This window comes from Cyanistes caeruleus, chromosome 20 (genome assembly GCF_971803275.1).
Source record: "Cyanistes caeruleus chromosome 20, bCyaCae1.hap1.1, whole genome shotgun sequence".
Classification (NCBI taxonomy): Eukaryota; Metazoa; Chordata; class Aves; order Passeriformes; family Paridae; genus Cyanistes; species Cyanistes caeruleus.
Genome location: NC_141720.1, coordinates 1,499,007 through 1,527,001, shown reverse-complemented (window position 1 = coordinate 1,527,001; position 27,995 = coordinate 1,499,007). Strand labels below are relative to the sequence as shown.

The following is a 27,995-nucleotide window of genomic DNA, read 5'->3' as shown; positions in this document are numbered from 1 at the left end:
AAGCACAGGGACAGCTCTGTCAGAGCAGGGGGGATTGGTTCAAACCAGCTCCCATCAAAGCAATTTTCACCTACGGGATCCAAAGAGCCTGGAGTCACACTGGAGGAACAGCCAGACCACTGGGTCTCAGCACCTCATTTCACAAACAGGCAAGGAAAACAACGCTCTGAATCCCAGAACCAAGGCTGGAAAAACACGTGGGCAGTGCTGAACTCACACCAGGGTCTGTCCAGGGGCATCTCAAAGACCTCCTGCAGCACTGACCCCTCCAGCCCCAGACTGCCCATCAATTCAGAGGGGGCAGTGCCTTTGATGCTCCTCATTTCCAGCTGAAAGCCACAGATGTTGGGCACAAAGCACCTCAACAGATGGATCTGGAAAGTCTCTCCAAACCCTGAGTGGTCACTCTGCCCTGGGGATCAGCTCTGGCCATTTTTCCTGATGAGACACTGTATTAAGAGATCCATTCCCCCTAAAAATCCAGGCAACCCAGCCTGGGATTGCCTCCCATGTGGGCTCTGCTGCCTCAAAGCCTCCAGAGATCTCCAAAACATTCAAAAATTGTTCTCTGGAGCACACAGAGACACAAACCTCACCTGCAGGAGCAGCGACTGCGGGTTCTCCAAGCAGGATTCAAAGTTATCACCTCCACCTGCTCCCTCTCACACCACCCAGACCTCCCTGTGGCACAAGGGTTTGTTTTTGATAGCAAGAACTCTGGGAGAAGATCAAGTGCTCCTTTTCTCACTGTTTTATTTAACTATTTGAAAAGCTGTGGGCAGAGGGAGCCACAACTATGCCTTTATTTTTTTCAATTCTTGTTTCTCTTTCAGGGTCTTTAAAAGGCCATTTAGGCAATTATTGCAGCGAAGTCAGTGCCAGGGAAAAAAGAAGGAAAAAAAGAAAAGCAACAAAAAAGAAGCTCTCTAACCACAGCTGAAGGTTTCTAGAGCTCAGCTTTAGGCACCTGGCTGAATGAAGCCTTCAATATTTGTTGATTTAAACACTGTGTTCTCCCACCAGAGCAGTCAAATAACTTCAGTGGCTGACTATGAGATAAACTGAATAAGCAGAGAGCAAGAGTTGCTCTACCTGCCATGAAAGCAACCCAAACAACGTGAATTAGAGCACTGCCCCAGGGAAAAAGTAACTGCATTACTCCAGAAAGCATCACGGGCTTTATGAAAAACCCATGAAGCTAAAATTAAAATCACACACACACACACTTATTTCCCTTATTGTGAAATGCAATCTGATTGCCTGTGGAAGAGGCACCAGCCTTCCAAACCTGTGTGAACAGAGATTTGATGGACAGAGATAAGGAATTTCACAGCAGAGGCCACAAGGACTGAGAAGGAAGAGAAACCCACGTTTCCCTCCAGCCTCCAACAAGGCTGAGATGCTGCAAGCAGGATCTTCCCTTTCTTTGGGGTAAAACCCCCTCCATTCTCCCATTCTCCCTTCTGGCAGCACTACAACAAACCCAGGAAGAGTTTGGAACAGCATTTTCTTGTACACACTGAGCTCCTGCAAGCAGCACCACCCCACCATCCCCATTTCAAACTGAATTGCTGCTCCTGGGGAATCAGGTTATCACAGTTTGAGCTGGTCAGGTTTTCCCAACCAAGACACCTGATCTGGTGACAGGAAAACAGGAATTGCCATCCCAGGTTCACCAAGGGCACCAGCACAGCACTGCTGAATAGGCACAACTCAACACATTTCACAGCCTTGCTGAACTCTGGCCCACAGACAGGGATGGGAACACAAACCAGAGCCAGCAGGAGCCTCACGATGACAATACTGAATCAAACAGCCCACAGAAGCTCTTCAGCAGCTCCAGACACCTAAAGAAACACTTCTTCCTGACGTGACCTTTTCATCCCCCCACTTTTTCATTCCAAAAAAAAGAAAGCTTCACTGAAAACCTGCTAAAATCCTCATTTCAAATACACCTCGTGGCAGCGAGCTCTCCCCTTGAAAATGCTGCTCAGCAGCTTTTCTGCTCCTGTGCTGCAAGTGTAAGGGAATTATAAAACTAAAATTGGCATTTCTCTAAAACTTTGTGACTTTACAGCATTCATCCCTTCTAAGTAGGCCAAAACAAGGTTTTCTCCACATTTAGTTTTCTCTCCAACTTGCTCACTGCTCTTTAATCTACACCCATCCTTCCTTTAATTAAAAACAAATAAAAGGTAAGAAGTTCTAGCCTGCACCCATGAAGAAGCATTATTAATTAGAAGCATCTTAGCCTTTTCAAAGTTCCTTTAGGCATCCTCAATGCCAGATGCAGCAGGAAAAGCTTCTCCCATGGACTCCAACACTGCCTCAATGTCCATCTGAGCTTGGATTCACTTAAAACCCAGGTAACGTGCCCAAGAGCCTTGTTGGTGGTACTTGAAGTACCAAGTTGGCACAAACTTCAGTAAAAACACATTTTTTAGGGTACATTTTATTATCACAAATGAATTTAAGACTCAGGAGGCAAAGAATACCCAATAATCAATTTAAATCTCTCCTGTGAATTAACAACTCCCTGAGAGCACTGCAGAGCTCCCAGCCCTCCCCAGGCTCAGGCAGAAGGGTCAGGCTCGAGTTTTCATCCCAGAGCATCACAGTTGTTTAAAATGGAATTAAAATTCTCCCAAAGAAAACAGACTCAGATGGAAGCTGGGGAGAAGCTAAGACAGTATGAGACCACCCCATCTAATTTTAGGTGTCTAAAAGGCATCTCAGACTCTGGGGGTCCCTGAGCCACCACTGCAACCCAGAGAGAGCTCAAAAGCAGCACAGGCTGACTTTAAACATCTCTGGAAAACTCAGCCCTGCCTGGGCCATGTGTAAGCAGAAACAAGCTGGATTAATTCAGAATTAGAACAGTAACTTCAAAAAAAAAAACCCTAAATTAGGCAAAATTAAAGCCCCCTCTGCTCTCCCAGCCCAGACATCGGTTCCTCTTTGCTGTCTTTGCCTGCTGGGGTTTCCAGCCTTTTCAGCAGAGCCAGACCTGGCTCCAATCCTGCCCTGGAGCTCGCCAGAGCTGGGTCCAGCCTGCCAAAACTTATCTGTGGGCAGAGGGCATCTAACAGATGTGTCACTGTCCCCAGCAGCCATCCTGGCCACAGCCAGAGGGGACACGATCACCTCTGTGCACCTTCAGAAACTCCCCACTTGAGGGAGGCCAGGTAGCAACTCAAAACTCAGTGTTACTTTGATAATATTCTGAAAAAAAATAAAGGCTTAAATGTATTTTTTAAATTTGGAGTTCACTGCTCAGTGAAACAAAGTAAGAAAAATATGGAAATGTTAGAAGGCCTTGTGCTCCAGGGCAAACTGCAGCCACCAGGTCTGAGGGGAAAGAGAGGGAAAAAGAAAAGAAATGGAAATATGTTCTGCTACAAATGCACTACCATCTTATCTGGAAGCTTTACACACTTTTCTGAGCATCTTGGTGCTGAGGACTGGTGGAGGCAAGACATTCTCTGCCCATGGGATTTTCCATGAATTTCCAGAGCCCTCAGCACAGAACCCAAGTAGAGCCAAGAGGCTTCAGCTGCTGCAAGAGAAATGTTTAATCAAAGACAGGGCTTAAATGAACTTAGCTTAAATGAACTAAGCAAAGCCAGAGCTTAAAGGAAAAGCTCAGGATTTGGAAGTGCAAACCAAGAAGTGCACACAGCTGTATTTACACACACACACATCTCACAGATGTTCTACCTTAACCACTTTGCAGATCATCCTTAAAACACCACAGATCCCACAGCCTTTGATTCAATACCCAACTGTCCTGCTGGATAAAAGCAAGAAAAGCACCTGCTTTTAATCTTTGTGTTACAGTTCCTGTCCCTCTTCCTCCTCTAACTCCAAGGAAAAGGAAATCTGCCAAGCAGAGGAGAGCCCAGATGCCATCCAGAGGATGAAGATGTTGCTCCAGACTAACCAGACCCAGCTCCTGCAGTCTCTCCTCATATGAGAGATGCTCCAGACCCCTCATCACCTTTGTGGCCTCTGCTGGACCCTCTCCAGCAGCTCCTTGAACCAAAAAAGTCCAGAACCCAAAACTCCAGATATGGTCGAGTAGAAGGGAAGCATCATCTCCCCTCACCTGCTGACCACACCAAACCACCCTCCAGCATTCCCTTGGCCCTCCTAGCCCCCAGGACACAGCTTGAACATTAACAGTTAAACTGGCTCAACAGTTTCATGCTCAGAGCAGGTTAACAGCCCCCATGGAACCCCTTCATCCCTGTGCCATGGGATGGGGCCGTGCTGTCACAGCCCAGCTGTGCCCAAGGGATGCTCCTGCTCCAGGGCTGCACATCCCTCCTGGAGCAAAGCTCCCAAAGCCAGGGAGTGCTTGGTGCACAGCTGGGTGAAGATGTAAAATCCTGAAGCATCACTTTGCTCTGCCTGGCCTCCTGCTGTCAGCCTCAGCAGGGATCCCAGTGCCAAGCACCTGAGGAGAGCAGATTAGTCCTTCCCTCCTTTCAAGCTGCCATCCCTGCACCTGGGAATGCAAAGGCTGCAGCTGCTCAGTGGAAAGCTGCCCTTCCTGTGCTCACAGCAGCTTCCTACCTGCAATATGAGGGAGAAAAAAGGGAAAAAAAAAAAGGCCCCTCCAGGAGTTTAACCCCCTGGCAGTCTCTGAAAGCAGGCTGAAGTTTATCTGAGAGCACTGACTGCAGGTCTCACCCAGCACTGTGGCTCTTGTAAAGCCCTGGGTGAAGGCTCAGAAACACTGGAGCAAATCTTCATATCCAACACCCACTCCTGCTCCTTTGTGCTGCTGCTTTACTGGAACTTTCCACCCCTGGGCTTGGGGAATCAGAAAAGGAGTGGTTTGCCTTGAAAGGTCAAGGGAGACGCAGAGCTGGGAGTGAAGCACATGAGGAGAGCTGAACTCACTTGCAATTCTTGCAAAGAAACCACTTTTTAATAGTTTCTCTCTGAGTCAGACTAAAGACAATATGGCCTAATAAAAGCTTTTTTCCACTCATCTCCCATCTCCCTGCCCCCTTCCCTACCCTGTCAAAGGGAAGTATGGACCTAAGCTCACACCCACATGTAAAACTCAACTGGAACATTTCCCACAGACCACAAAACAGCCTCATCCACAGCTTTTTTCTATCTGTGTTGGGCAGTTTTACAATGGTGCAAGGCCATTCAGAGGCAGAGTGGAGCTATGGGATGTGCTAACACAGTTCCAATGGGGACCTGACCTGCCCTTGGCATCAGCACCTTTCTGAGTCAGGGGGGAGTGAAAAGAGGAGAAAACAGAGCAATTCACAGTAAACTTTTAGCCCAAACAGCACCTTTAGTCAGCCTTTGGATCTGCAGCTTCAAGTCTCTGGAAGTTTAGATGCCAGGTTTAATATTGACAGGTGACCTGCCAGGGGGGTTTTCCAAAGGGAACACAATCCAGAGCAGGCTCCCATCAAACACACCCTCAGCAGCCCAAACTAAACCTGTGTTTGTGCCACTGACAAAGATATTGGACAGCACCACCCTCCTCACTAAAGGGAAATGACTGTTCAAGAACACTTGAAGAGAGAAAGCTGAGATTTCAGGGTGCTTTCCAGTCCACAGTTCCCAATTCCATCTCCGAGCCAGAAAACTGGGCTCAAAGAAACTGTTCCATGCCACCCTGCAAGTCTGCTGGAATGATTTCATGTTCATGCAACAGTCAAAAATGTGAATTCTGTGCCAGCACTAAACACTGTTATTAACAGGCTTTGGGGCCGTGAACCAATGTTCTGGTGGTGATGATCCCCTGAGGATCCCAGCTGGGGAGCCAGGGGCAGCAGGGACAATGTCCCAGCACAGCAGCACACACACACCACGGTCTGTGACACTCGTGCTGTGCCTGGGGAGGCACCTTCTGAACATTCCAGAAGAATGGAGACTCACATTTAGGAGCCTCCTTTCCCTGGGAACAGAGCTGGACTAGACTGGAGTGGTTGGAATTTCAGCACCTTGTGAAGCCTCCTGTTCCTGCACAGGGAGGGCTCTCAGCTTCCTTCTGACACAGCATTTGCTCCGATCAAAATCAGTCAAGAGGCACACAAATGTCTCTTCCCACCCTCCTTTTGGATTTTTTTACCTCCACAGATTCTTGACACCTTAAGATCAACCAAGAGCTACACAAACAAGGTCTATAATCCTGAGCTAAGAAAAGCAAGGGATCAAACTGAGTTTCCCCACAGCAACACAACCTCCCACTGGCACCTCTGACACCTCAGACTTTGTCTCCACTCTGCCCAGACCATAGGTCCCTATGCCACCACTGCTGGCAGCAGGATTCCCGTGCTCCCAGTTAATATCCAAGCACCTGACACAGCATTTGGTATTTCTGCCTGTTCTGAGCTTTACTTCCTAACTAGAGCAGCTTGACAAAACTTATGCTGGACAGAAAAGAAAGCAAAAGCAATGCTGTACTCGCACACAACTGAATTAAGTCCAAAATTTTGCTTCTAGATAAGAGTAGGGATTTCAGTGGGGCCAGTTCAGTGCTTTCCTAATGCTCTATTATGGAAAGGAGAACAAAAATACACCAAATCCCTGAAGAGCTATGAGAAGTAACTAGTCCAGGAATAATAAAACCATGAAAGGAGGGAGTTGGGGGAAAGTTAAAGGGTGGTGGGGTTTTTTTCCCCTAATCCCACTGACACATTTATTAAACCCTCAGATTTGTGTGCACAGACACACAAAGATTTGTAACTCACAGACAATGCTGCAGGAAAAGACTTTGTCAATAGAACCTGTGCTGCAGTAAAAGCTGCAGAACCCACACAGGAGCCACGAGGTGTGGGGTGTGTGACCCCTCCAACCACCTTGCAGCCATTGGGGCTGCTCTGCAGCAACACAGAAACCCACAGCAAAACAAAATGTCAACGTTCCTAGAGGGAGGAAAAGGTCAGTGTGGGGAGGGATCAGAGTTCAGCTAAAACCAGTCACACACACAGGAAGTTCAAAGTAACTCCTGGGCGCTTCACACCAAAGCAGAAGTGAAAATTAGATCTCCTTCTTCAGGGGAGTGGTGAGGGATGGACTGAAAAGCAAATCTGCATCTTCAGTGGAAGAGCCCTGCTGAGAATAAACACAGGAGAAGGGAGCCTGTGTTTGTGGGAGCACACCTGAGGTGCTGGGGGCACCGAGCACATCTCCAAGCCCCCAGTTTTGTCCCCATCACATGCCCACCTCATGAGCCAGCTCTGACCCTCAAGCAGGGCAGGTGCTCACCTTCCTCTTTGTTGTTGGTGATGTCTTTCAGCAGCTCAGTCTTCATGCAGCCGTCTTTCCTTGGCTCTCCCTTACTCAGCACTGCTCGCTACGGTGGGGGAGAAAAAACAGAAATATCAGGGTTGAGCTCAGTGCTGGGACACACGGCGCATTCAAAAGAAGAGACAATCATGGACACATCCTGTTTACAACACAGCCAAACCTCCCTCTGCAGAATGAAGGCTGCCAGGAAGCTGCCACCGAGGCACAGGTCACAGATAAAACACGGCAAGGCTGGCCCCAGCTGACAGCCCGAGGAGCACAGGGGCTCCAGGCTGTGCCCAGGGCTGGCACCTCCCAGCTCTGCCTTGGAGGCAGCCAGACAGATCTTCCCAGTGCAACGTGCTTGGGAATCCAGCTGAGTCTGTCTGTGTGAAAGGCATCTCCAGGAGGTGACTCTGACTCTCCCCAAAAAACTTTTTAGGCTTTGGGTGGGGCAGGCAGATCTATCAGACTTCTCACTACAACCTCATTTATCAACATTTCCAGCCCATGTCCTTCTGGTGGCTTGGTTGGGTTTTTTTGTAGCTCATTCAAATGAACATCCCAAAATGCAAACCATCAGTCAGCTACAGCTAACTCCTCATTCATAACATCCATGTTTATTAAAGTTAATGAGCTCTATTTTTAATTCTATAGAAAGCAATTTTTCTTTTCCCCCCTCTTTTTAAAAAGAAAAAAAATTATTCAAAAAGGGAACACCTGCTCATCTCTTCTGCCTTTCACATGCCTGGCATCATGTTGTTAGATCAGGTTTGCAGCCTTAATACCATCTCTTTTGCTTTCTATTTTGAAGCAGCAACACCAAACAAAAAAAAAAAAAAAAAAAACACCAACCCCAAAACACAACCAAAAAAACCCCAAAACCCTACCAAAATAAACCAGAAGTAAAATGGTATTTGAAAGAAAATGAACTAGAAGAGGTCTTTGCCACAGCTGTGTTTAAGGAGAGAGCTGGTGTGGAGCAGAGATGGGGAGGTCGGTGCTGGGTTCAGCAAGAAGCACAAGAATAAGCCCAGGTCAAGCCAACTGTTGTAGGCCAGCACGGAGCAGATGGTGCCTGCAGCCATGCAAATCACAGGGTTTAAAGCACACTGGGTGATAAAGAAAGAAAAACAACCTGCCCACCTCCCTTAAAGCAAGTGAGGGGGATGAGACACGTGTGGAGCCCGGGGTGGCAGCTCCCAAACCTTCCCAGCAGCTCGCCCGTGCCCATGTGGCATTGTCCAGGGCTGCCAGGGGAGATGGGCTTGGGTGCTGCTGTCACCTGCTGTCACCCTGCCAGGCTGGTGAACTCAGGGAGATGCCCTGAGAGGAGCCCCCAGCTCCAGGCAGGGCTCACCCAGCCCCAGATCCTGGGAAAGCCTCCAGCACCTGCCAGGCCCGGAGCTAAGGGCACTTCAAGGATGGCTCCTGCAGCACAGGACAGAGGCTGTGGGTGCCTGTCTGTCCCTGCCTGTCCGTCCCTGCCTGTCCCCAGCCTGCCCCGAGCACAATCAGACACAAACACAGTCACATCTCAGGGCTCTCAGCACCAGGAACTTGTGCTCCGAGCACGGCACCTTCCGATCACCAGTCACAGACCAAAAAGTGAGCATTGGAAAGCTCAGCTCAGCCCAGCCTGACACAGAACCCACCTTCAGCAGACACTGGCCAACAGCTTCCATTGAGAAATGATCATAAAACACAGCCCAAACTCTGAACATAGAACAGCTGTTTTATTTATTTATTTGAGCCAGTAGTAATATACATCCTTGCTGCAAACATGAGCTTGTAAACCCTACCTCTCCTCTAGTCAGACCTCTTGTAAACCGGGAATAAACTCAGTTTTTCTCATGGATTATCCTGCTTGCAAGACTTGAGCAAAGAGAGCTCAGAGAGCTCGAGGGCACCCCTGGCTCCCACCAGAGCCAAGGGCACCCAGGCCCTCGCCACAGGCACCAGCAGCAAATAAAAGAGCCTCAGTCAGTCTAACAGGGACCAGTTTGTTTTCCCAACCTTTGTTGCAACAAGGAGAGGTCTTGATATTCCTGCTACTCCACTGACTCATACAAGACGCCCCAGGATTTCCAGGGGCCATTCTCAGCCACCTGAGCCTAAGTTTTTCTGTATTTTCTAAGCAGTATCCTCACTCCACACATCATCCAGGCTCTCCCTTCCACATGCTGCTCACCCATGAAGAAAAGCCACTGCAGGAAGCCTGGAGTCAATGAGAACTTGACCGTCCTCCCTGCTCACCAGCAGCTCAGAGCTGCCTGCCCAGCTCTCCAAGCAGAATTCCCAACTCCAAGAGAGAAACCACCACTTTTTGTCCTTTGAGAGGACAAAAGCTGGGTGCCAAGGCAAGGCTGGCCGAGGTGGCATCTCACAGCTCTCCTGCTTCCTGCCTCACAGACAAAGCCCTCGCTAGCAGAGGCGACAACGTGACAGCTTCCCAACAGAAACTCGGCGTCGAGGTAGAAAATAAAATAGTAATTAAAAATAAATAAAATAAAGTAAAAAGCCAACTGAGAATTCTGAAGCATTTTGATCAGAAGGAAGCTAAAGGAAAGCCCTCGAAGCCTCATCCCCCCAGGCCAGCGCTCTCCCATCCTTGCTCCATCAGCGCCCAGCACCGAGGGGCACCCATGGGATACCCAGCACCATTCATTCCCACCCAGCTCCACCCAGCCAACTTAGCACCAACTTCACCCCAAGTGTCACTACCTCCAGCTTTTCTGTGGGTGTGTGTGAGTGTGTTGGGGTTTATTTTTTTGCCCTCCCCTCCCTTAAATCCAGATCAAACTTCCCTTTCTGCTCACCCTCCCCATGCCCCATCCGTCCGTTCCCGATTGGCAGGGAAATCCTATACCCACCCTCCCCGCCGAGAAATGTCTGCTCTTGCAGCAGTCCCAACAAAGCCAACTGCCAAGCACACGCTGCTTCACAATAAAAGTCTCACTCGCTCCATTTCTTTCTATTTTTTTTTTTTTTTTCCTCCTTTCCCCCTTTCCCGCAGCCGTCTGCCTCCATTCCCTCGCCCACCCCAGACTGATTATTAACCATCCGTGGCTGGAGAACCTCCAGAAAGAGCAAACACCAGCAGCCACGAAGCATTCTTACCCCCCCTTCCCTCCCCAAGCCTTCATGTTTAGGTTTCAAAGGGTAGGAAAAATTAGTGCATCTGAAGAAAGACTGATTGGGTCTTTGAAAGGGCTTTAAGAGCCATGAGGAGCAAAGCAGAGGAGTTAGTGCTGGTTTAGTTTTTTCCTCTCTGCCTCTGTTTATAAGAAAACAAGCTTCCTGTCCTCCATGAGGTCTTTGGAGGGGATGGAAGACAGGTCAGACCGGCCAAGGAAAAGGCTCTGCAGCATTTCCAAACAGATGATGGCTACAAACTAACAGTGGTGCCTTTAAAACAAACAAATTTTTAAAAAAACAACAAAAAAACCCAACAAAAAACATCACCAAAAAAGCAAAGAAAGCCCACCAAAAAAAAAAAAAAAAAAAAAGGAAAATAAAGAAGATAAAAAGAACAAAGCCAGGAAACACGGAAAGAGCTTTTGCAGCCTCCTCTCCTTGGCATTTTCATCAGCAATCCGGGTGCCCTTCGCAAAGGTCCAAACAGGTTTTATAGGCAAAGACAACACATGCACAGCAAAACTCCAACATATTGCAGCTTACCGAGCCCAAGGGACCAGAGTTACATCATGAGCCCGAGCTCTGCTCTCCCGGCAGCCCGGGAAGGAGCGCAGGCTGAGGTGCCAAGATGTCTACCTTCACCAGGGTCTTTTTTTTCTCTCTTTTTTTTTTTTTTTTTTGTCTTTCTTTCTTTCTTTTTTTTTTTTTTTTTTATGTCTTAAAAATCAACGGTCTGGGAACCTGAGGCTCGGCAGCAGCATTACTGTGAGCAGAGCCGTGCACACGCAGCAGGTCCATCTGGAAGAGGGCTGGGAGCAGGAGACCCCCTCAAAGTGCCTGTTCCCATCTGGGGCGGCGGATGCAGCAACACCTCTGGGATGGACAGCACTGCTCCTGCCTGGGAGCCTCCAGCTGCTCACCAACCCCTCCGAGGTGACACCAGACCCCAGTCAGGACACAGCCCCAGGGAAAGTTCCCACCAGCCAGGAAAACGAGGGCTGCAGCAACGCCGGAGCAAGGCAGAGGCAAATCTCTCACCAAATGATGCAACCCCAGCAGCGGCAGATTCTTATTCACTCATTTTTTCCCTCCTTCTCCTAAAAAAAAAATATAAATAAAAATAACGCAACCCAAACCAGCCTGCTCGTAATAACCTTTGCCTTGAAGAGAAGACAAACATTTTGTAGTTAATTATATAGGAAGCAATGATTAAGAGAATGTTTGTAGAAAGAGAGTGTTTCTTCTGTAGGCATGGGGAGGCTGCTCATTTCAGATCTCAGCACTGTGCTTGGGCAAGGCCTGGGCTCAAGGCTCGTGGGGACGCTGACCACGGGCCTGTCATTAGAAACAACAGAAGCATTTCATCTGGAGAAGGAAGGAAACACAACCACCAGCATACCTGGCCTACAAAGCAGTCACCAGTCTCAAAGCTCCTTTTTTTCAGGCTAAGGCCACTTCCTTATAAGCCTCATGCAATCATGTGAACATGGAATTTTATCTGCAGCTCACAACAAGCACTGCCCTCAGCCTGAAGTTTGCTCCCAAATCAAATTCTTTGCAATTCTTTTGTCTCCTGAAATCCTTTCATCCAGACTCTTCTCCATAGAAAAGAAACATTTCCTTCTCAACCCCCATGTCCTCTCTCCTATTCCAGCCACACACGTCAACTCCCCGAGAAGGGGGGAAGCACAGAGAGAGGTGCAAGTCCCTGCATGCAACAGCTGGGAACACGGAGACATGTGCATGAAACACAACAGGACTTAAAGTGACTTCTCCCAAGACAAGGCATTCCACGACGGCGTGCAGGCTTCAGGCAAGGGGGGTCTGCAGAGCCCCTGCCCTCCTGGAAAGGGGAGATCGATTTACACTTCCTCACTGCTTCCAGGCCCATCTAGCTGCATCCCAGTAGAGTTAAAGCCAGTGCAACTTGTGTGTGCAGGCAAATGTAAATCCAGAGCAGACAAAGGCGTCCCCTCCTTCCACGGGCTGAGGGTAGCAAGGATTCCAGCTGCTGCCTGCCTTCTCCTAGCCCCCGGGAGGGGAGGAGGGGAAGAAAACCCTAAAATGGAGACCAAGATTCATCACTATCTCTAGCAAAAGCAAACCAGCCGTTTCAGAAACACCCAGTCCCCAGGAACTGGCTGAGCCAGGACAAAACCAGAGCACCAAGAGGAGCCTGGAGGAAGCAGATTCCAGCAATCTCCTGCTGGGAGGCAGCTCACCCCCATCAACGGGGCTCAGGAACCTCTTCAGCCTCCACGCTCTTCTTCCTCCCGCCCCAAAGCACCGCAGCCAGCGGAGCAGGTCCCTGTCCCCCTGCCCATGCCCATGGTGCCCAGCCAAAGGGCACATGGGGCAGCAGAAGAGGGAGAGCCCCTCGTGGGTTCCCATGGGACCACGAGGAGCTGGCTGAGCTGCCCACACCACCTCCACCTGGGTCATCTCCGGCCATGGCGCGGCCAAGCAGCGAGACAGCGGTGCCTGCGAGCCGGGAAAGCGGACGGGGAGAAGAGGGGAAAAGAAAAAAATAACAACAAAATAATAATGAAAATAATCATAATCATAAAACTTGCACCCTCGGGCCTGTCCCTCTAATAACTACAGCAAAACCTCACCAAGGCCTTACTCTGCTGGAGGGCGAGAAAGCGACACAGCGCTGCCCAGCACCCGAAGTCCTGGAGGTGGGAGATCCTCACACCCTCTCCTCCATGGCCTACGGGCTTCGTCCCCGGCGTGGGGCCTGGTTTTTCTGCTCTGTCATTAAGAGTGGAGCCTGGTCTTTTCCTTCAATCCCAAGAATTGCACGGAATTAGATCATCTTTCTGGCTCGCCTCCCCCTACAGGCAGCTCCCGAGCATGCTCAGCGCGGCCGCGCTGCCATTTCATAACCGCATTGTTTACGGACACACGGACCTGCCATCTTTTGACAGGGACACAGGGCCCGTGTCCCTGCCCAGCGCCACAGCCCCCGCCACAAACACCCCCCTGGGGACAGGCAAACGACGAAAGCATGGAAAAGAAGAAGCCTGGGGGGGTGATGGTGGTGGGTTTGTTGTTTTTTGGTTGGGTTTTTTTTTCCCCTGATGGTTTTTGTTTCTTTTTGCTCCTTTTCTCCTCCTTGATTTAGGTGAAAATCCATCTGCTTTGGAGGGAGAGGTTAACCCCTGTGGGGGCTGTGGGGAGGAGGAACTCGCAGAGCTCAATGCAAAATGCCAGCCATGATTTTTAGCTTCTTCGAATCACAACTGTGCTTTGATGTCACCTAAAAATATAATCCCCAGCCCAGTCTGCCATCCTCTGCCGAGCCTTCCTCTGTGAGAGAAGGGGTTGGAAATATGGTATTTCCCTTAAATAAACAAGCTGGCTTGGTCCCAGCACATACAGTTTTCTCCTTTAAATGCAAACCAGAGTATTTTTGCAGGCACACAGGAAAACGAGGAGAGGAGGAGGGGAAATGTTCCTCATTTAACACCAAGAACTCCATGAAAAGCCTTGCAAGGTTGCTCAGAGCCCCGCTCCATTCCAGCCCTCTCCCTGTCTGTGCTGATCATACTTCACAGGTGAAAGCAGCCCTGACTTACGACAGAGAGAAAATGCCAGAAGAGCTGGAGGTTTCCTCATCCTTGGAACAAGGACAAGTTGTGAAAAGCTTCCTTTGCAAGAGCCACTGAGCTGCTCAGGCACAGTATGGCAGCGTTGCAGGGAGGACACTTGCACGTCAGACCTTCTAAACCCCCACTGCCTCGACCCTTCTCCACGTCCTTCCCCCTCCTGATGGGGACTGAAGGAAAAAGCATAAATAAATCACCTGCTTTGGAGGATGCAAGCTGTTGTGTTGGAGTCCAGGATATCTTTTAAAAGCTTGCTCAACATTTTCTCCCCTTCTGTATCTTCTTTTTCCTAATGGATGCTTTCCAATGAGCTTGTACAGTTTGAGAGCTTCGCTCCTGCTGCTTTCCTCACTACTGTAAATCCTGGCAGGCTGCCCTTCTCCTCTGCCCCCCTCCAGGACCAACAGCACCCTACAGCAAAGCCAGACACGTATCCTCTACCCAAAAGACCAAAGAGCTCACATGGGCACAAGAGGGACAAATCCCACTGGAAACACGAGGGGCCACAAGGGTCTGCAAAGAGGGGCCGGTGTCAAAACTCTGAATTCGGAGGAGTCAGAAAAAAAACCCAAAAAAAAACCTGGCTGAAAAGGGTGGTTGAGGATTATAAACTCAGGGATTCATTTCCAAATCACTGACATTCCATGTCACTGCAGGAACATATGGTCCTCCAAGGCTTGCAAGCAGGGAGCACACGCCGTCAGTGCCCCGAGCCTTTGGGCTGACCCCAACACACGGTCACTCTCCCGCTGCGGCCATTCCTCGACCACTCTCAGCTCCACGAGCAGGAAGGTGAGAAGGAAAAACTTCAGGGAAAAGCAGCAAAAGGAAAACAAAGAGGAGCAGCAGGAACCAAGCCAGCCCTCCCCCAAACCAGCTGGCCAGGAGAGCGAAGCTCCTTAGAACTCCTTGTTTACCTGAATAAAACAACTCGCTGCCACTGCATGAGGTGCACACATTCCTTAGGAGATGGGCACCGCATGGGAGAGCTCAGGGAAGTCAGGACATGGAGCTGCCTCTGCCCCCTGCCCAGGGCTGGTCTCACAGAGGCTGAGCTGCAGGAATATGCCCCAAGTGTGCCACAAAGCCCAGTTCTACCCAAACATGTTCTGGGACGAGAGCAAGAGCTCGTGCTGGCACTGCACAGTCAATCAAATGCATGAAACGGAACAAAACCAAGACCCAAAGGCTCCACTTTGGTCTCTTAACCCTTGCTGAGAAGCAGTGCCAAACCCAGACCTCAGCAGCTCTCCTCCCTGCAAAGTAGGTCAGGCTTTTCTGCGTCTCTGCAGACGCTTCCCGAGGGCCCTGCCGGCGTTGGGCGCTTTCAGCCGGTGCCACACCGGTGTCACCGTGGCCACCAGCACACAGGAGCACACCTCACACACCTCAGCAGGTTTTTGGTTGTCTCCTCAGCCTTCATCATACCCAAAGCCCATTTCCTCCCTGGGTGGAGCTGCTCAGGCAGCAAGTCAAGGCCTCAGCTCTTCACTGTTAAAGAGAAATCTCATCTCTCTCCTCGTGACTTCTGATGCCTTTTCCTTTTCTTCTGGATGATGAACAAGGAGCACATTTATAGTCCAGTGGAGACACGATAGATATTTAGATTAGGTATCACAGGTTGTCCTGTGTAAGCTCCCTAATCTTTTAAATGCCATCTTCAGATCTTGCTCCTTGACTGAAAATTCAATATTGTGCCTGCATTGCAGCTTTGAGGGTCTCCCTGGAGCACAGCAAGCTCAGGCCAGAGTTCTGCAGGGGTGTCCGTGCCTTCCACGGCCCTGGGACCTTCTGTGTCCATCCCAAATCTCACCGAGGTCTGTGGCAGCCAACAGTTCTTGCACTTAACACAAATCACAGAGGGAAAAAAAAAAAAAAAAAACCCAAACAAAAAACTAGCAAGGGCAGAAAGCAGGGGGCTGAGTTTTAAAATATGTTGCAGGCGTGGACCTCCTGCCATGAAATCAACCAGGGATGTTTCCTTTTAATCAGCTGTTTCCTTGGATTGCTACTATGAAAAAAAAACAAAACAAACCCAACAAAACAAAGAAGAGAGAGGGGAGGAAGTCACCCCAAAATAAAACAGGATTGTTTCTTCCTGGTAAAATATTGTTGCCTCTGGCCTCCACCCAAGTGAGCCACAGGCAGAAGCTGTCAAAAGAGACCCAGTGAGGAGGTGCCATGTGGCCACAGGCCCTCTCCTCCCCTTCAGAAGTTCAGTCTTCGAGCAGCTCGGGCACCCCAGGCTTTGCTCCTTTTTCTTCTAAGAGCTACAAGCAGGGAGGGCTCCTCGGAGAATTTTCCAGAAACTTCACACTTAAAAAGCACAAATAAATCCTAAAAACACCAAAAAAAAAAAAAAAAATCCACCCCCAGAACCAAACCAACCCCAAGCGAGCCTCCCCACCCCAGGAGACAAATGAAAGGCAGGAGGGAACAAAGCCCGAGGTTTGCGATGCCGGGTGCGGAGGCCGCAGGGAGCCCGTGGAACACCGATCCCAGCGGGATGGGTCATCCCACAGGGATGGGGCACCCCAGCCCTCCTGCCCACCCGCGCACGGGGCGGCTGCGAGCAGGAATATCCAAACAAATGAACAAACAGCCCCGGCCATGCTTCCCCGGCCTCTGCTCCTCCTCTCCAAGGCCTCTCCTTCCCCGGCAGGACGCAGCCTGCCCTGCCAGGGCCTCGCCAGGCACGGGAGGTGGACAGACCCCTGCGGTACCTGCGGGCAGCTGTTGTCTTCTTCTGGTGAAGACTCCAAGAGTTGCATATTCCAGATCCTCATGAGCAGTGATTCAGTTTCTGCTCATGTGATAAAGCTCCCTCTACAGAGTGAGCATGCCCAGAAGAGCCCATTTCACTGCTCCCTCCACTGCAGCCATTTCACAGAGAACCTGCCGGCTCCAGGGCGTCCATTGGAGCGCGATTATCCCGGGCATCCCGGGGACGCACCGGTAATGCAGATCATCTGTCAACTTTCTGACAGGGCGCCAGGCCTCAAAACTGATCACTCGCCTGAAAAAAAGAGAAAGCTTTTTAAACCAGAGTGCTGTCTCGTGGCCTTCAAGAGTAGCACTTGCCCGTGGGAAAAGGAGAGGCAGGAGGGACGGGGAGGGATGCGAGTGGCTTGGGGATGTCTCTGGGCTGATTTTGTTGTGCTTAGCAAAGCCCCCGACCTCAGAGAGCTGGGATGAAGGCACATGGGTTAAACTGATGCAGAGAGCAGTGTCCAAGACAGTGTCTTCGAGATTCGAAATGCTGATCTGAAAGGGAGATCATTTTCACTTTGGGGATTAATAACCTGACCTGGTACAACTGACTTTGAAAGGGTGTCACGAACACAGTCATGGAAAAGCAGGGGGGACTGGAATGAAGGGACATCCTCATGGATCCATCCTCATCCTCACCCTAACAAAGGGATAGTTCACTACGAGGTGCAGGAGCTCTAAGCTCAGCCTATGTCAAACCCTACAATACTACTGGCCCAGCCAGGCAAGATAACAGAAGAAACTTTAGCTTCAAAATAAAAGTAGTTTGTCTCTGTTCCACTTCACAATTAAGCATAAACTCTTGGCAACCTTCATATCTGCTCAGGCTCCCAGTAAAACTGCCAGAGCAGCTCTCAGGAACATCTGTAAGCAGAGCTCGGCTGGAAGGGATTCAAGGAAGACTGGCATTTATCGGAGGCAGGAGCAGGAGGCTGCTGGAGCCGGGTGTCAGGCTGGAGAACCTCCCCCCGAGCAGGGGGAGGGCAGCAGGCAACCTCGGGGAAGAGAGCAGGAGGAAGAGGAAACTCCGCCATGGCCCCGTGGCACCACCCGCGCGCTCTTGGCCGAAGGAAAAACAGCTTTCCAAAAAGAGGAGAGCACGGGAGAGCGTCCTCCTGAAGGGAGAGTTCTCTTTAAGAGGAGAAACTACAGCGAAGAGAGTGGAGTGTAATGTGTGACAGTGAGCTGGGGAGGGGAGGGCAGGGAGCAGCCTGCACTGGAGGGAGGAAAAAGCCATCCAAATCCGTGGGGAGGTTTGGTGGAGCCTGGGGATGATGACTGTCCTGCCCAGCACCGAGTCCAGGCCTTGGCACAGCACGACAGCCATGGCTGGAAACCTCCTCAAGCCACGTTTCCTCCAGTCCCAGCAGCTCTTCCACCACCGTGGCCAGGCACATTTGCAGAGCTGCAATAATTAAAGCAGCAAAGATCTCCCTCGGCCATGAGGATGCTGTTTTCCTCTCCGCGCTCTGGAGAAGTTTCACTACTAAACAGTTAAAACACACAAGGCTAAATCGAGATGATTGAAATTCATAGGCAAGGAGTATTTGAGGTGACAGTATAAAGAAAGGATCGCTCTTTCACCCACCGGGTTTTCGTTTGATCTGAATCTTAAGTTTTAATATACACAAAATGAGATTTTCCTGGCCTTTCTCTCAGTCGCTGAGAGGTATAGAGGTAACTCATTTAAAGACAAATTCAAAAATCCCCAAACAAAAGCAACAAACCCCAGCTATGCAGACAGAAGTTGCATTATCCACCGCATCAAAAGATTACTGTACTTCAAACCAAAGATGGCTTTAAAACAGTTGACGTGCTGCCCTTCCTTGCAGCATGAAATTACCAAGCTTTCATTAAAAGCCCAGAAATAGAAACGAAGATATTAACAAAGGCAGTGTCAATGATCCACCCCAGTCAACATTCCCTTTCTGAGATAAAATAACGCCGGAGAACAGCGGCACAGCCGCAGCCTCCCCACTGCATCTCCACACCAGACGTGTTTTCACTGCTGAGGTTAAATATACACTGAGAGCAGATGCTACCAGAGACGCTTTTCACATCTCATGGCCATCCTTGAAAGCACTAAACACTGTTTAGAAACAAAAAGGAAAAAGCAGAGCTCATCAGGGCACTGCAGATGCTTCAACAACCAACTTGAGTAAAGCGATCGATCGGCGCCGTAGCGGCATCTCTGCCACGGGGGATGCCGGGGTGTCAGTCAGTGAAACCTCACATTTCTGTCATCCAGAAGGAGCGAGAAGCTGCCAGGGCACAGCCATCAGCAGTGGGAGAGGTGCCTCCTGCCCGGGACCCCCTGCCCTCCTTGCTGGGAGTCGGGTGCTGCACGGCCGCAGTCACAGTCCCTTTTCCAGGCTGGCTGTGGAAGAGGTTTTGCTGATGATGGAGGATGAGAACAGGCCCGTGCCCTAAGAAGCTGTGCCCTTTATTTAACCCAAGTGCCCTCCAGCAGCCTTCCCACCACGCCTGACACCCCCTTTCCAAACCTGCCAGGACCCACAGATCACAGGGTATTTTCACTCCACGGCTCTCTGGCCTCCCTTCTCTGACTGAAGGCTCAAACACCCCTCTCAGAAATCCCACATTTCCAGGAGGAAAGGAGCAGCACAAACACCTCCCTTCACAAAGGACACCAGGTTCCTCAGGGCTCTTGCTTAATGACACCATTAAGTCCAGCATTTTCACAGCTCCCTTGCAGGGGAAGCCCAAGTGGGAGGCAAAAGGAGGTTTTTCTTTTTATAGGAAGAACAATATTTAGCTCTGCAAAATACAGAGGGTTTTCCTTATTTCCTTTTTTCCATCAAGCTCCTCTACTTGCAGACCCTCCAGTTGATCAAATCTGATGCTCCCTTCCAGCCCCCTCAGAAGGAATCTCAAAAGTTGAAGGGATTTGGGTATGAGATGAGCATTTCTGATGGAATCCTGATTGTTTCTGCACTGCTGTAAACCATTCTCCAGCTCCACCACTATTCAAACTTTCCTTTTGCTCTTCAACTGTTACATACAACATTTCTCAATCACAATGTCCCAGGACACACTGGGTACCCCCAGCACCCTCCAATGTCCACCTCCAGGCTCAGGTAAGAGCTTTGAAAGAAAAGGCAGTCATTAATGCATCTTTTGGAATCAGAGTTTTCCTTAGCTTTCAAAACCTGGTTTTATTCCCCCAAAGCTTCCAAGCCATCTCCCTTCCTCCCCCCTTTTCCCCAGCAGAGTTGAAAACTGTATTTACTTAATAGGAAACAAGAAATGTTCCCTGAGATGCTGCATTGAGTAAATCATACATGCTAAAAAGGAAATAAAAAAAAAAAAGTATCCTCTTGGACAGCAATTGAGATGTGAGCTCTCTGGGAGATGTTGCTATGTTTTGATAAGAATATGCGTTGAATATTTCATTTACAGGGCAATCCTAGAACTTTATTTAGCAGCATATTGGCCAGACAGCTGTAATTTAGAACATACTGTATTCCTAACAGTTCCCAATTATAAATTCCTTCAGCTTTAACTTACAGTAACCACAGCTCCTTCTATTTTGGAGCTGTAAATCCACCATTTCTCCACTCCATTCAGCTACGGCACATCAAGAGCTCCTACAGTACAAACACAGCCTTGCTGGAGAAGGCTCCTAAATCCAGCATTCTCTACCCCCAGCACACTCACTGCTCCACAGACCAAGGTTTTATTGGTTTATTTGGGGACACTGGCCCCGTTTGTCAGTGCAAAGCCATCCTGCAGTGCCCTGGGAAAATGGCTGTGCACATTCCATCCTCCTCCTCCTGCTGCAACCAGCGCTGGAGATCCTGCCAGCGAGCCTCACGTGTCCAGCGTGGCCCTGTTCTTTGACCTCACACCTATTTTTTAAAAAGGATTAAGGCGCTGCCATGAAAATAAGCAAGTTCTTCACTGGAGGAGAAGCAGTGCTCCAGAAAGCCTTTGTGTCTCTCCCCAGATCATGAGCTCCCGTGGAACAGTGCCTGTTGATGGCTCTCCCAGCCATCCTGCTGGCTTTATCAAATTTCTGCAAGGAACAGAAGGCGCAGATGAACTCTGCAAAAACAAAGCTCCTGCCTCCATGCAAATATCCCTGGTTAAGAGGAGCGGAGAAATAGAGCGAGCATGATGTGTGTACGGAATTGGCTCCACAGACGCTGCTTCTCAGCAACTGCCATAAGGTGGCAGTGGGTCTTTAAGGCTACCTTACACCTTCCCACAGCACAATAGGAACGAGCACGCCAGTGGGTTTCCAGCAGCTGAAACTGATTAAGTCGAATTTCCTCATCAAGAGAACCAGGCCTTACATGAAAACTTGGGGCTGAGATCGCCTGCGCTGCCAGAGTCACACAAGGAGGAAAAGCCACGGGGGTGAATTCTGCAAAGCCATAAAGGCAGCCCCCATCTGAGCCAAAGAAAATCAACCCCTTTTCCCTCTTGCTGTACGATCACAATGCTGTTTGTTTTACAGAAACGCTTCTCTTTGTGCGTTCATCCAGCCATAAACAAGGCAGTGACCATTAAAGAGAGGGAGAAGTTCTGCCTGGCCAGCAAGCTGGGCTCCAGCAGGATTTTATGCAGGGAACATAAAAGCCAGCCCAGTAAGCAAGCTGGTCACCATCTCAGCACAGGGTTGATGGAGCAAAACAGGCCCAGAAAGCACCCAGGAAGAGTTGGGTTCACAAGAAAGATGGAACCAGGCAATAAACAGGCAAGTTACTTCAGGTAATGAAGTGACTCATCATGCAGAGTGCCCATCACCTGGGACACAGCAACAAAATCAAATCTATTCCAGTCACCCCCTGAACTGAGCTGTGAAAAGCGGCCAGAGGTGCCCTGAAGGAAGAGCTGATGTACCTTACAGCACACAGCCAGCCTGTGATCACAGAGATCTCTGCTCACAAAGTCAGTAACTCTGTGCCACCCAAGGATTCACAGCGCTGACAGAGCAAACCCCTCGCCTTACCTGTACCAACACCAGGCCACAACAGGGGTGTGCCCCCCATGCCACACCGCCACGTGTGAGGGGACAGGTCAGAGGGAGCTGATGTCCCCCTGCTCCTCACCAACCCAAAGCCCCCCTACACCTCACTAACACAAACATCCAGAGCCAATGTAAATGTTTTATTGGCACCTCACCACGCAGCGTGCTTGTACAACAACTGGAGTCAATCGGCTCATGCAGCACATACCTGCTGGTGCTTACACATTCCTTGGAAAAAGTGAAATCCAAGAGCCCAACCCAGCACAACTCGCACTGCCTTCCCCCAAACCCACTCACCAACACAGTGAACCCCTGCAAGGAGCACAGAAAAAACCCTCAGCTGAAGGAATAAACGTGCACATTCCCTCCTCTCCGTGCCACTTTGGAGGACCTGATGTGGCAAGGTTTGTTTGCCACCACTGGAATGCAAAATAAGTCTGAAAGAGGGGAGTTTGAGTTTAACATTCTTTCACCCTCCCACAGTCCCAGATGGATCTGGGTTGAAACCGCTGCGAGCGGGTCTGAGCCCTGCGAGGTTCCCCCATTAATGATAATTAACGCCCGAGCTCACGATGAGACGCGATCACGTGCCTGCCAATATGAAGGCTCAGCCCTGGCTGCAGCCCCTGCCTGCTGTCACCTCGTGTCACCACCCTGACGTTGCACAGGTCCCTTCTCCACGCTGGCCAGCCGGCCGGCAAAGGTCACCGCTCCAAACCCCTCCCCGCAGATCCGCAGGAAGCGTTTGAAGCCATCTCGTGTCAGTGGTTTAACTGCGCTGCTTTTTGAATCAATTCCAACAGTTTGCTCTCCATCCGGCCTCCTGGCTGCCCCAGCCCAGGGGCACGGCAAGGAAGGGATGGATTTGCCCTACCTCCATCCCGGCTGCGGGTCCCTCCAGGTCCTGACTCCAGGCCTATCCCTCCTCCAGCCACAAATCCATCTCACTCCATGGGTGCAGCCTCCACCCCGGAGCATGCTCAGTACGGGCTGATCTTCAGCCATTTCAGAGCTTTAATGAAATGTAAGCATAAGGAAGTGTCATTAGCAACAAAAAAAAAAAAAAAAAAAAAAAAGAGGGGGGTTGAAAATAAAAAAGGTGCAGGATTCATCCCGATCCGGCCAACCTTCCTCTTCCCATCCTCTTGTCAAGGAGGCGAAGCTCTCGCTGCGGGGATCACAGGCATTTTTAGGCAGCGAGCATCTTGTTTTAGAACAAAAGCAAGGGAAAATCCTGTCTCAGGCAAGCCTTGTGCAAAAGGAGCATTTCCCAGTGACATTCAAACCAGCCAATTTGTCACTCTGGGCCTTCCACAAATTACAATATTTTCATGAAATGCCATTAATATTATTTTTTCACTCAACGGGCTTCAAGCAAGGCTTTTAGCTGGCAATGCAAATAGTGCTTCTCAGCCATCTTAAAGCTAAACCTACCCCAGTCTACCCTGAACTCCTTGAAGGTTATTTTAACTCCATTTGCGAGAAAGTTAAACAGCAGGATGAAAGAGAGGAAAAGAGACTGCAGTGTAACACATGCTATGCTTTCCTAAGGACCTGAATTTTAAGAGAGGTTTGTTTTTCACTCTTCAGCTCTGCAATTCCTCCATCATTGCCTTGTCCCCTCGATGCAGTAGGACTGTTTCAAGGAAGAATTAATAGAGGATGTTTTTTTAAATCTTTCCCAGGTTTTCAAGCAACAAAATACGAAAGACACACAATGTCAGAGCACACCTGGGGAATAAACCCCTGCATACTCTGAGTGATGTGCACAGGAGCTTGACTATTCCTTCAAAACTTGTATTTCCCCACATATCCTTTGCATGTCCCCTGCAGATCCCTTCCAGCTCACTGAAATACCCCACAAAGCAAAGACAGTGCAAAAGTAAAGCTTTCCCAGGACAAAAATTGGTTATTCAATCCCAACAAAGTTGGAACATATATATCCTGTTCCTCATGTTGGGCCTAGGCCAAAACCAACCCTGGATGTTGAAATCCGTGAATTGTGTGTGCTCTGCTGAGCCATGTTCGCTTCCCGTGGAACACGGGCACTGTCTGCTCCAGAGCTAGAGCTGGAGGAAAATTCAAAAATAAAACAAGTGACTTTATCAACACAGTGTTTCAGGAAACGCCAGGGTGGCAGCTGAACACTGAACCAGCTTTTTTCCTGAACAAAACTTCCAAGGGAATCACAACAACACTACAGCCGTTCTGTACAACGCCACGAGCCAAGTTCTCGCCAAGATTTTCATCAGGCCCCAGCACATCTGTGCCAGATGCACTACGCAAACAACTCATGATCCTGTTCCCTCATCCCTTCCCTGATAAATTCAGCCCAGTCCTCAACACCAAGTCACAGCTTTTTAGCAAATTCTTTGGGCCCGTGTCCGCCTCAGGAGTGCCAGGCAGCCTGGCACGCCAAGCGCTGGCGAGCTGCTTCTTACTAAAATATTTTTAGAGCACAAAACATTTGGTAAAGTGACCCAGGATAAACCACATTACTTCAGTGTGCTCCTCTCAGACCTCTCCTCTTGCTGAAGGATCACCAAAGGCCATTTGGCCCCAGGCTGGCCCTTCCCAGGGGGTTCATCAGAGCCCTCTGTTCCCAGCGCAGGATCAATTCCCTCCGCGCCACCCTGGGCAATCCCAGACACCGCCCAGTGCCTTCACTGATTGATAAACCCTGCCAACAAATTCTATTCCCATCCTCTGCCTTGCCTGGAAATTGGAGGTAGTTTAAAAATAATATTCAGACCATAAAATCCTGAGGCATGTCTGCTGAATGGAGCGGTGTTTGCATCTCGCACAGCTCAAGCATGTCAAATTTGTTTCCTTGGAAACAAAGACCAATTTGCAAGCATTGCTTTCTTCCCTTTTTTGTATTTCATGTAGCAAAGACATCCATACCTGCAGCTCTTGTTGGCACAAAGGAATTAAAGCAGATTCACCTACCAACAGGGTTCATAAGAGAATTATTAATGTATTTCACTAATGAACCATTGGTTTACTGCACTAAGGGAAAACCAGAGTTCATTACTATTTAAAAATCCCATTTTCCCTCAATGGATGCACACTCGAGGCATAGCATTTGTATTATTTCCTTGGGGACAGGTAGAAAAAAACCAGCAAAACCCAGAGTGATTTCCTTACCCTGTGCTAGGGATGGTGGGTCCCGCAGAGGAGCAATCTAAGAGGGAAATGCTGTCCTGCTCCTGCCACATCGCTCCAAAAGACACAGCTCAAACACACCTGCCTCCAACAAAGGCTGAAGAGTCAACACAAGCTTCGTAAAAAACAGAAGTGCTAACATCTTGTAGATATGTTTTGGCAGCTTCAAGCCCAACTTTTCCCCCAGACACACGGTAGGGAAGTGGGAAGCCAGACCTTCTGTGCAGCCATAACTCTTCTCCCAGACCCACTCCCACCGGATCCTCCTGGGGAAGGCAGTAAATCCTAAAGCAGTGACACACAACCTCTCTGCGAGGGCGTGAAACGGGAGGGAGGGCAAAAGTGTCAGAGCTGAGTTATCCACAGGCTCATTTACAAAGGGAATCAGTGCCCCTACCCTCCGGAGTTTAGCACCTCTCACAAATCCGTCAGATATTGCAAAAAACGGACACAAGGGAACAGCAAATAAAATTATGGCTCCTCAAATGCCCTCCCAGAGGTCATTCCCAGCGTGCCTGGGCTGAGGCTGGGTTGCAATCTCTACCTGAGAAGGTGACCTTTACATCCAAGGGAACAGAGCTCCAAACTTCTCCTGTTCCTGATAGGATCACTGGGTAGAAAAAGCCACAGGAGCTGCACAAACAGGAGGTGACAGGAGCAAGAAAATCCTCCTTCCTCCACGTAAGGGACAAAGCCTCACCATTCCCTGTCCCTGGAGAATCCCAGAGTTGTTACTGGACTGAATGGCCAGCACTAAATCTGATATGAACTGTGGATGTTTCACACTTCAGGCCTTGCACTCCAGCGTTCCAGGTATTCCAAAGGAGTTCCAAGGACACTTTCCTGACAGAGCAGCCTTGCTCTCCTCTTCAACATGCCCACAGTAGGAACAATCAATCACCTGGAGGGCAATCTGTAAACAAAAAGTACCATAAAAACCCCAAACCCTGCAAATGTCCAGCAGAACTCCACAGGGTCCCACCCTCAGGCTTGAAAAATTCAATTTTTTTTTCAGTCCATTGACTCGAAGAGAACTCAGCAGCACCAGCTCAAGGTTCCAATCTTGCTGCTGTCAAGGAATCCTGGAAACAAATCCCCCAGACTACCAACAATGTGCATCCTTTCCCAAGTACAGCAATTTACTGAATTTCATTCCAACCAATGCCACAGCCTGAAGGAGTTTTGGAGACTATTGAATGACTTCTGGGGGAAGAACAAGAAAAGCCATCTAGTTCTTCCTGACCAAAAGCAAAGCAGAAAAAACATCACCAGGTAAAAAAGAGCCTGATAGATACATGGTGATTTGCTTGGGGATATTGTAACAATAATTAGGTCTTTATAAAGCAATTTATAATAAAAGATGGGAATAGTAGGCAATATTAATGTATCCATTTTTAATCAATTTAAAATCAAGGTTTGGAGAGTTAACTGCCAAAAATTTCTGGAGTGGTCCTTCACGAAAGTATGGAGCAGAGGAACAGGGTACAGAACTCAATGTGAGGTCATGCTCAGCTGCTGATTTACTGAGTCACCTCAACTGGCCAAGCTGGGCCAGCAAGGAATGTGTTTGGACAGCCCAGATGAGATGAGTCAAATTGAAATTCCAGTGAATTCTGAGCACCTCAAGCTCCCTTGAATAAAATCCTCCATTATTTAAAAACAACCAGAAAACCCCAAACCACATAACGTACGTAACAAACACATCAGTATCTTTTCCCTCTGTCTGATAGTCCCTTAACCAACATGTTTTTGGAGGGGAGGGGAAATATTTATGCAGAACAGTGATCTTGCAATCACTAAGGAGCTCTTTATGCCGGTTGCCAAGTTCGAAAGTGGGTGGATGCCATGTGGGTGAGTCTGTGACACCAGGACAGAGGCCAGACTCATAAAAGGAGTCAGACACATTGGAATCAACCAACAGGAGCAATAAATTCTGAGAAGTTCCTTAGAAATGTTTTGTCAGATAACTGGGCTGCAAGTCAAAGCCCCCAGGGCAAGGGCATGAGCTCATTATGGGGTTTTAATGCAGATGCATTAAACACCTGGCAAAGGTTTGGGTGCAAAGATGGGATCAAACAAAAAGGAAACTTGGAAAGGGAGGGAGATGACAGCACTTCCTATCAAATTTAACTGTGCAGGGAGGGACAATGAGCTGATGGATGCTGGAGACCTCTGAACTCAGGTTTGAATTTGGGGTGACATTCATGGGATTTCTTTTAATATCCAAAGCATTAAACCCCCCTATTTGCTTGGGCTCCCAGAGCCACAATGCTACAGCTTTGCTGTACTCTGGAGGACAGAGGCAAGGACAGCGTGTGGAGCTCAAGGCTAAGACTGGTGAGCTCATTGTGATGTTTTCCCACAGGAAAGCTCTGTACAACAAAAAAAATAAGTTTTAAATCAAGGGTCACACACTGATATTTGGGCGGCCAGTTCAGATAAAGTTTTTCAAATCTATTTTTAGAATCATAGAATATCCTGAATTGAAGGGACCCACCAGGATCAGCCAGCCCAGCCCCTGTTCCTGCCCAGACCCCCCAACATCCCAGCCTGGGCATCCCTGGAGCTCTGGCAGCCTCGGGGCCGTGCCCATTCCCTGGGGAGCCTGGGCAGTGCCAGCAGCCTCTGGGGGAAGAACCTTGCCCTGATCTCCACAAACCTCTCCTGACACAGCTCCACACCATTCCTCCAGAAGAACATCTCCTCCCCGTGTACAGACATTACAGCACGAGGCAAATGGTCAGTGCACTTTAAAATTAGGCAGTGGTTTCACAACAAAAATTAAACCACTATTTCAAAAATAACTTCCCTCCAATTTTCCCCCTATATAAAACCCATTCATTTGCCTCACAAGGAGGCACAGAGCTTCATTTTGTTAACATTTTCAACTGAAGGACCCAAAATACAGTGAAACACTAGGAAGAAATAAACCAAACCAACCACAAAACGCTGCAATAACAAGCAGCTCTCAGAGCTGTGAACCAGAGATTGGGAAAGATGAACTTTGCAGAGCGTCTGCCCAGCAGCCCCATTCCTCCTCTGCCCACTCCTGGCCACAG

The 27,995-nt window shown here is 49.2% G+C and overlaps 1 protein-coding gene across 50 annotated transcripts in view; it reads right to left on the bottom strand.

Annotated features, from left to right (window-relative positions):
- Nucleotides 1-27,995, bottom strand: part of EHMT1 (euchromatic histone lysine methyltransferase 1) — a 107,353-nt gene that overhangs the window by 46,338 nt on the left and 33,020 nt on the right. For 15 of the 50 annotated variants that reach the window (XM_086858700.1, XM_086858669.1, XM_086858675.1 and 12 more), the window contains one exon: nt 7,240-7,327. In XM_086858700.1, the coding sequence (XP_086714826.1) occupies nt 7,240-7,327 (88 nt within the window). Of the gene's footprint in view, nt 1-4,105; nt 4,198-7,239; nt 7,328-10,079; nt 10,186-10,941; nt 11,207-11,436; nt 11,496-11,797; nt 12,458-13,013; nt 13,355-16,732; nt 17,026-17,186; nt 17,486-21,094; nt 21,223-22,068; nt 22,211-22,362; nt 22,478-22,645; nt 22,791-27,995 lie in introns of those variants that run through there. The other 35 variants (XM_086858663.1, XM_086858670.1, XM_086858690.1 and 32 more) reach the window with 26 other exon arrangements.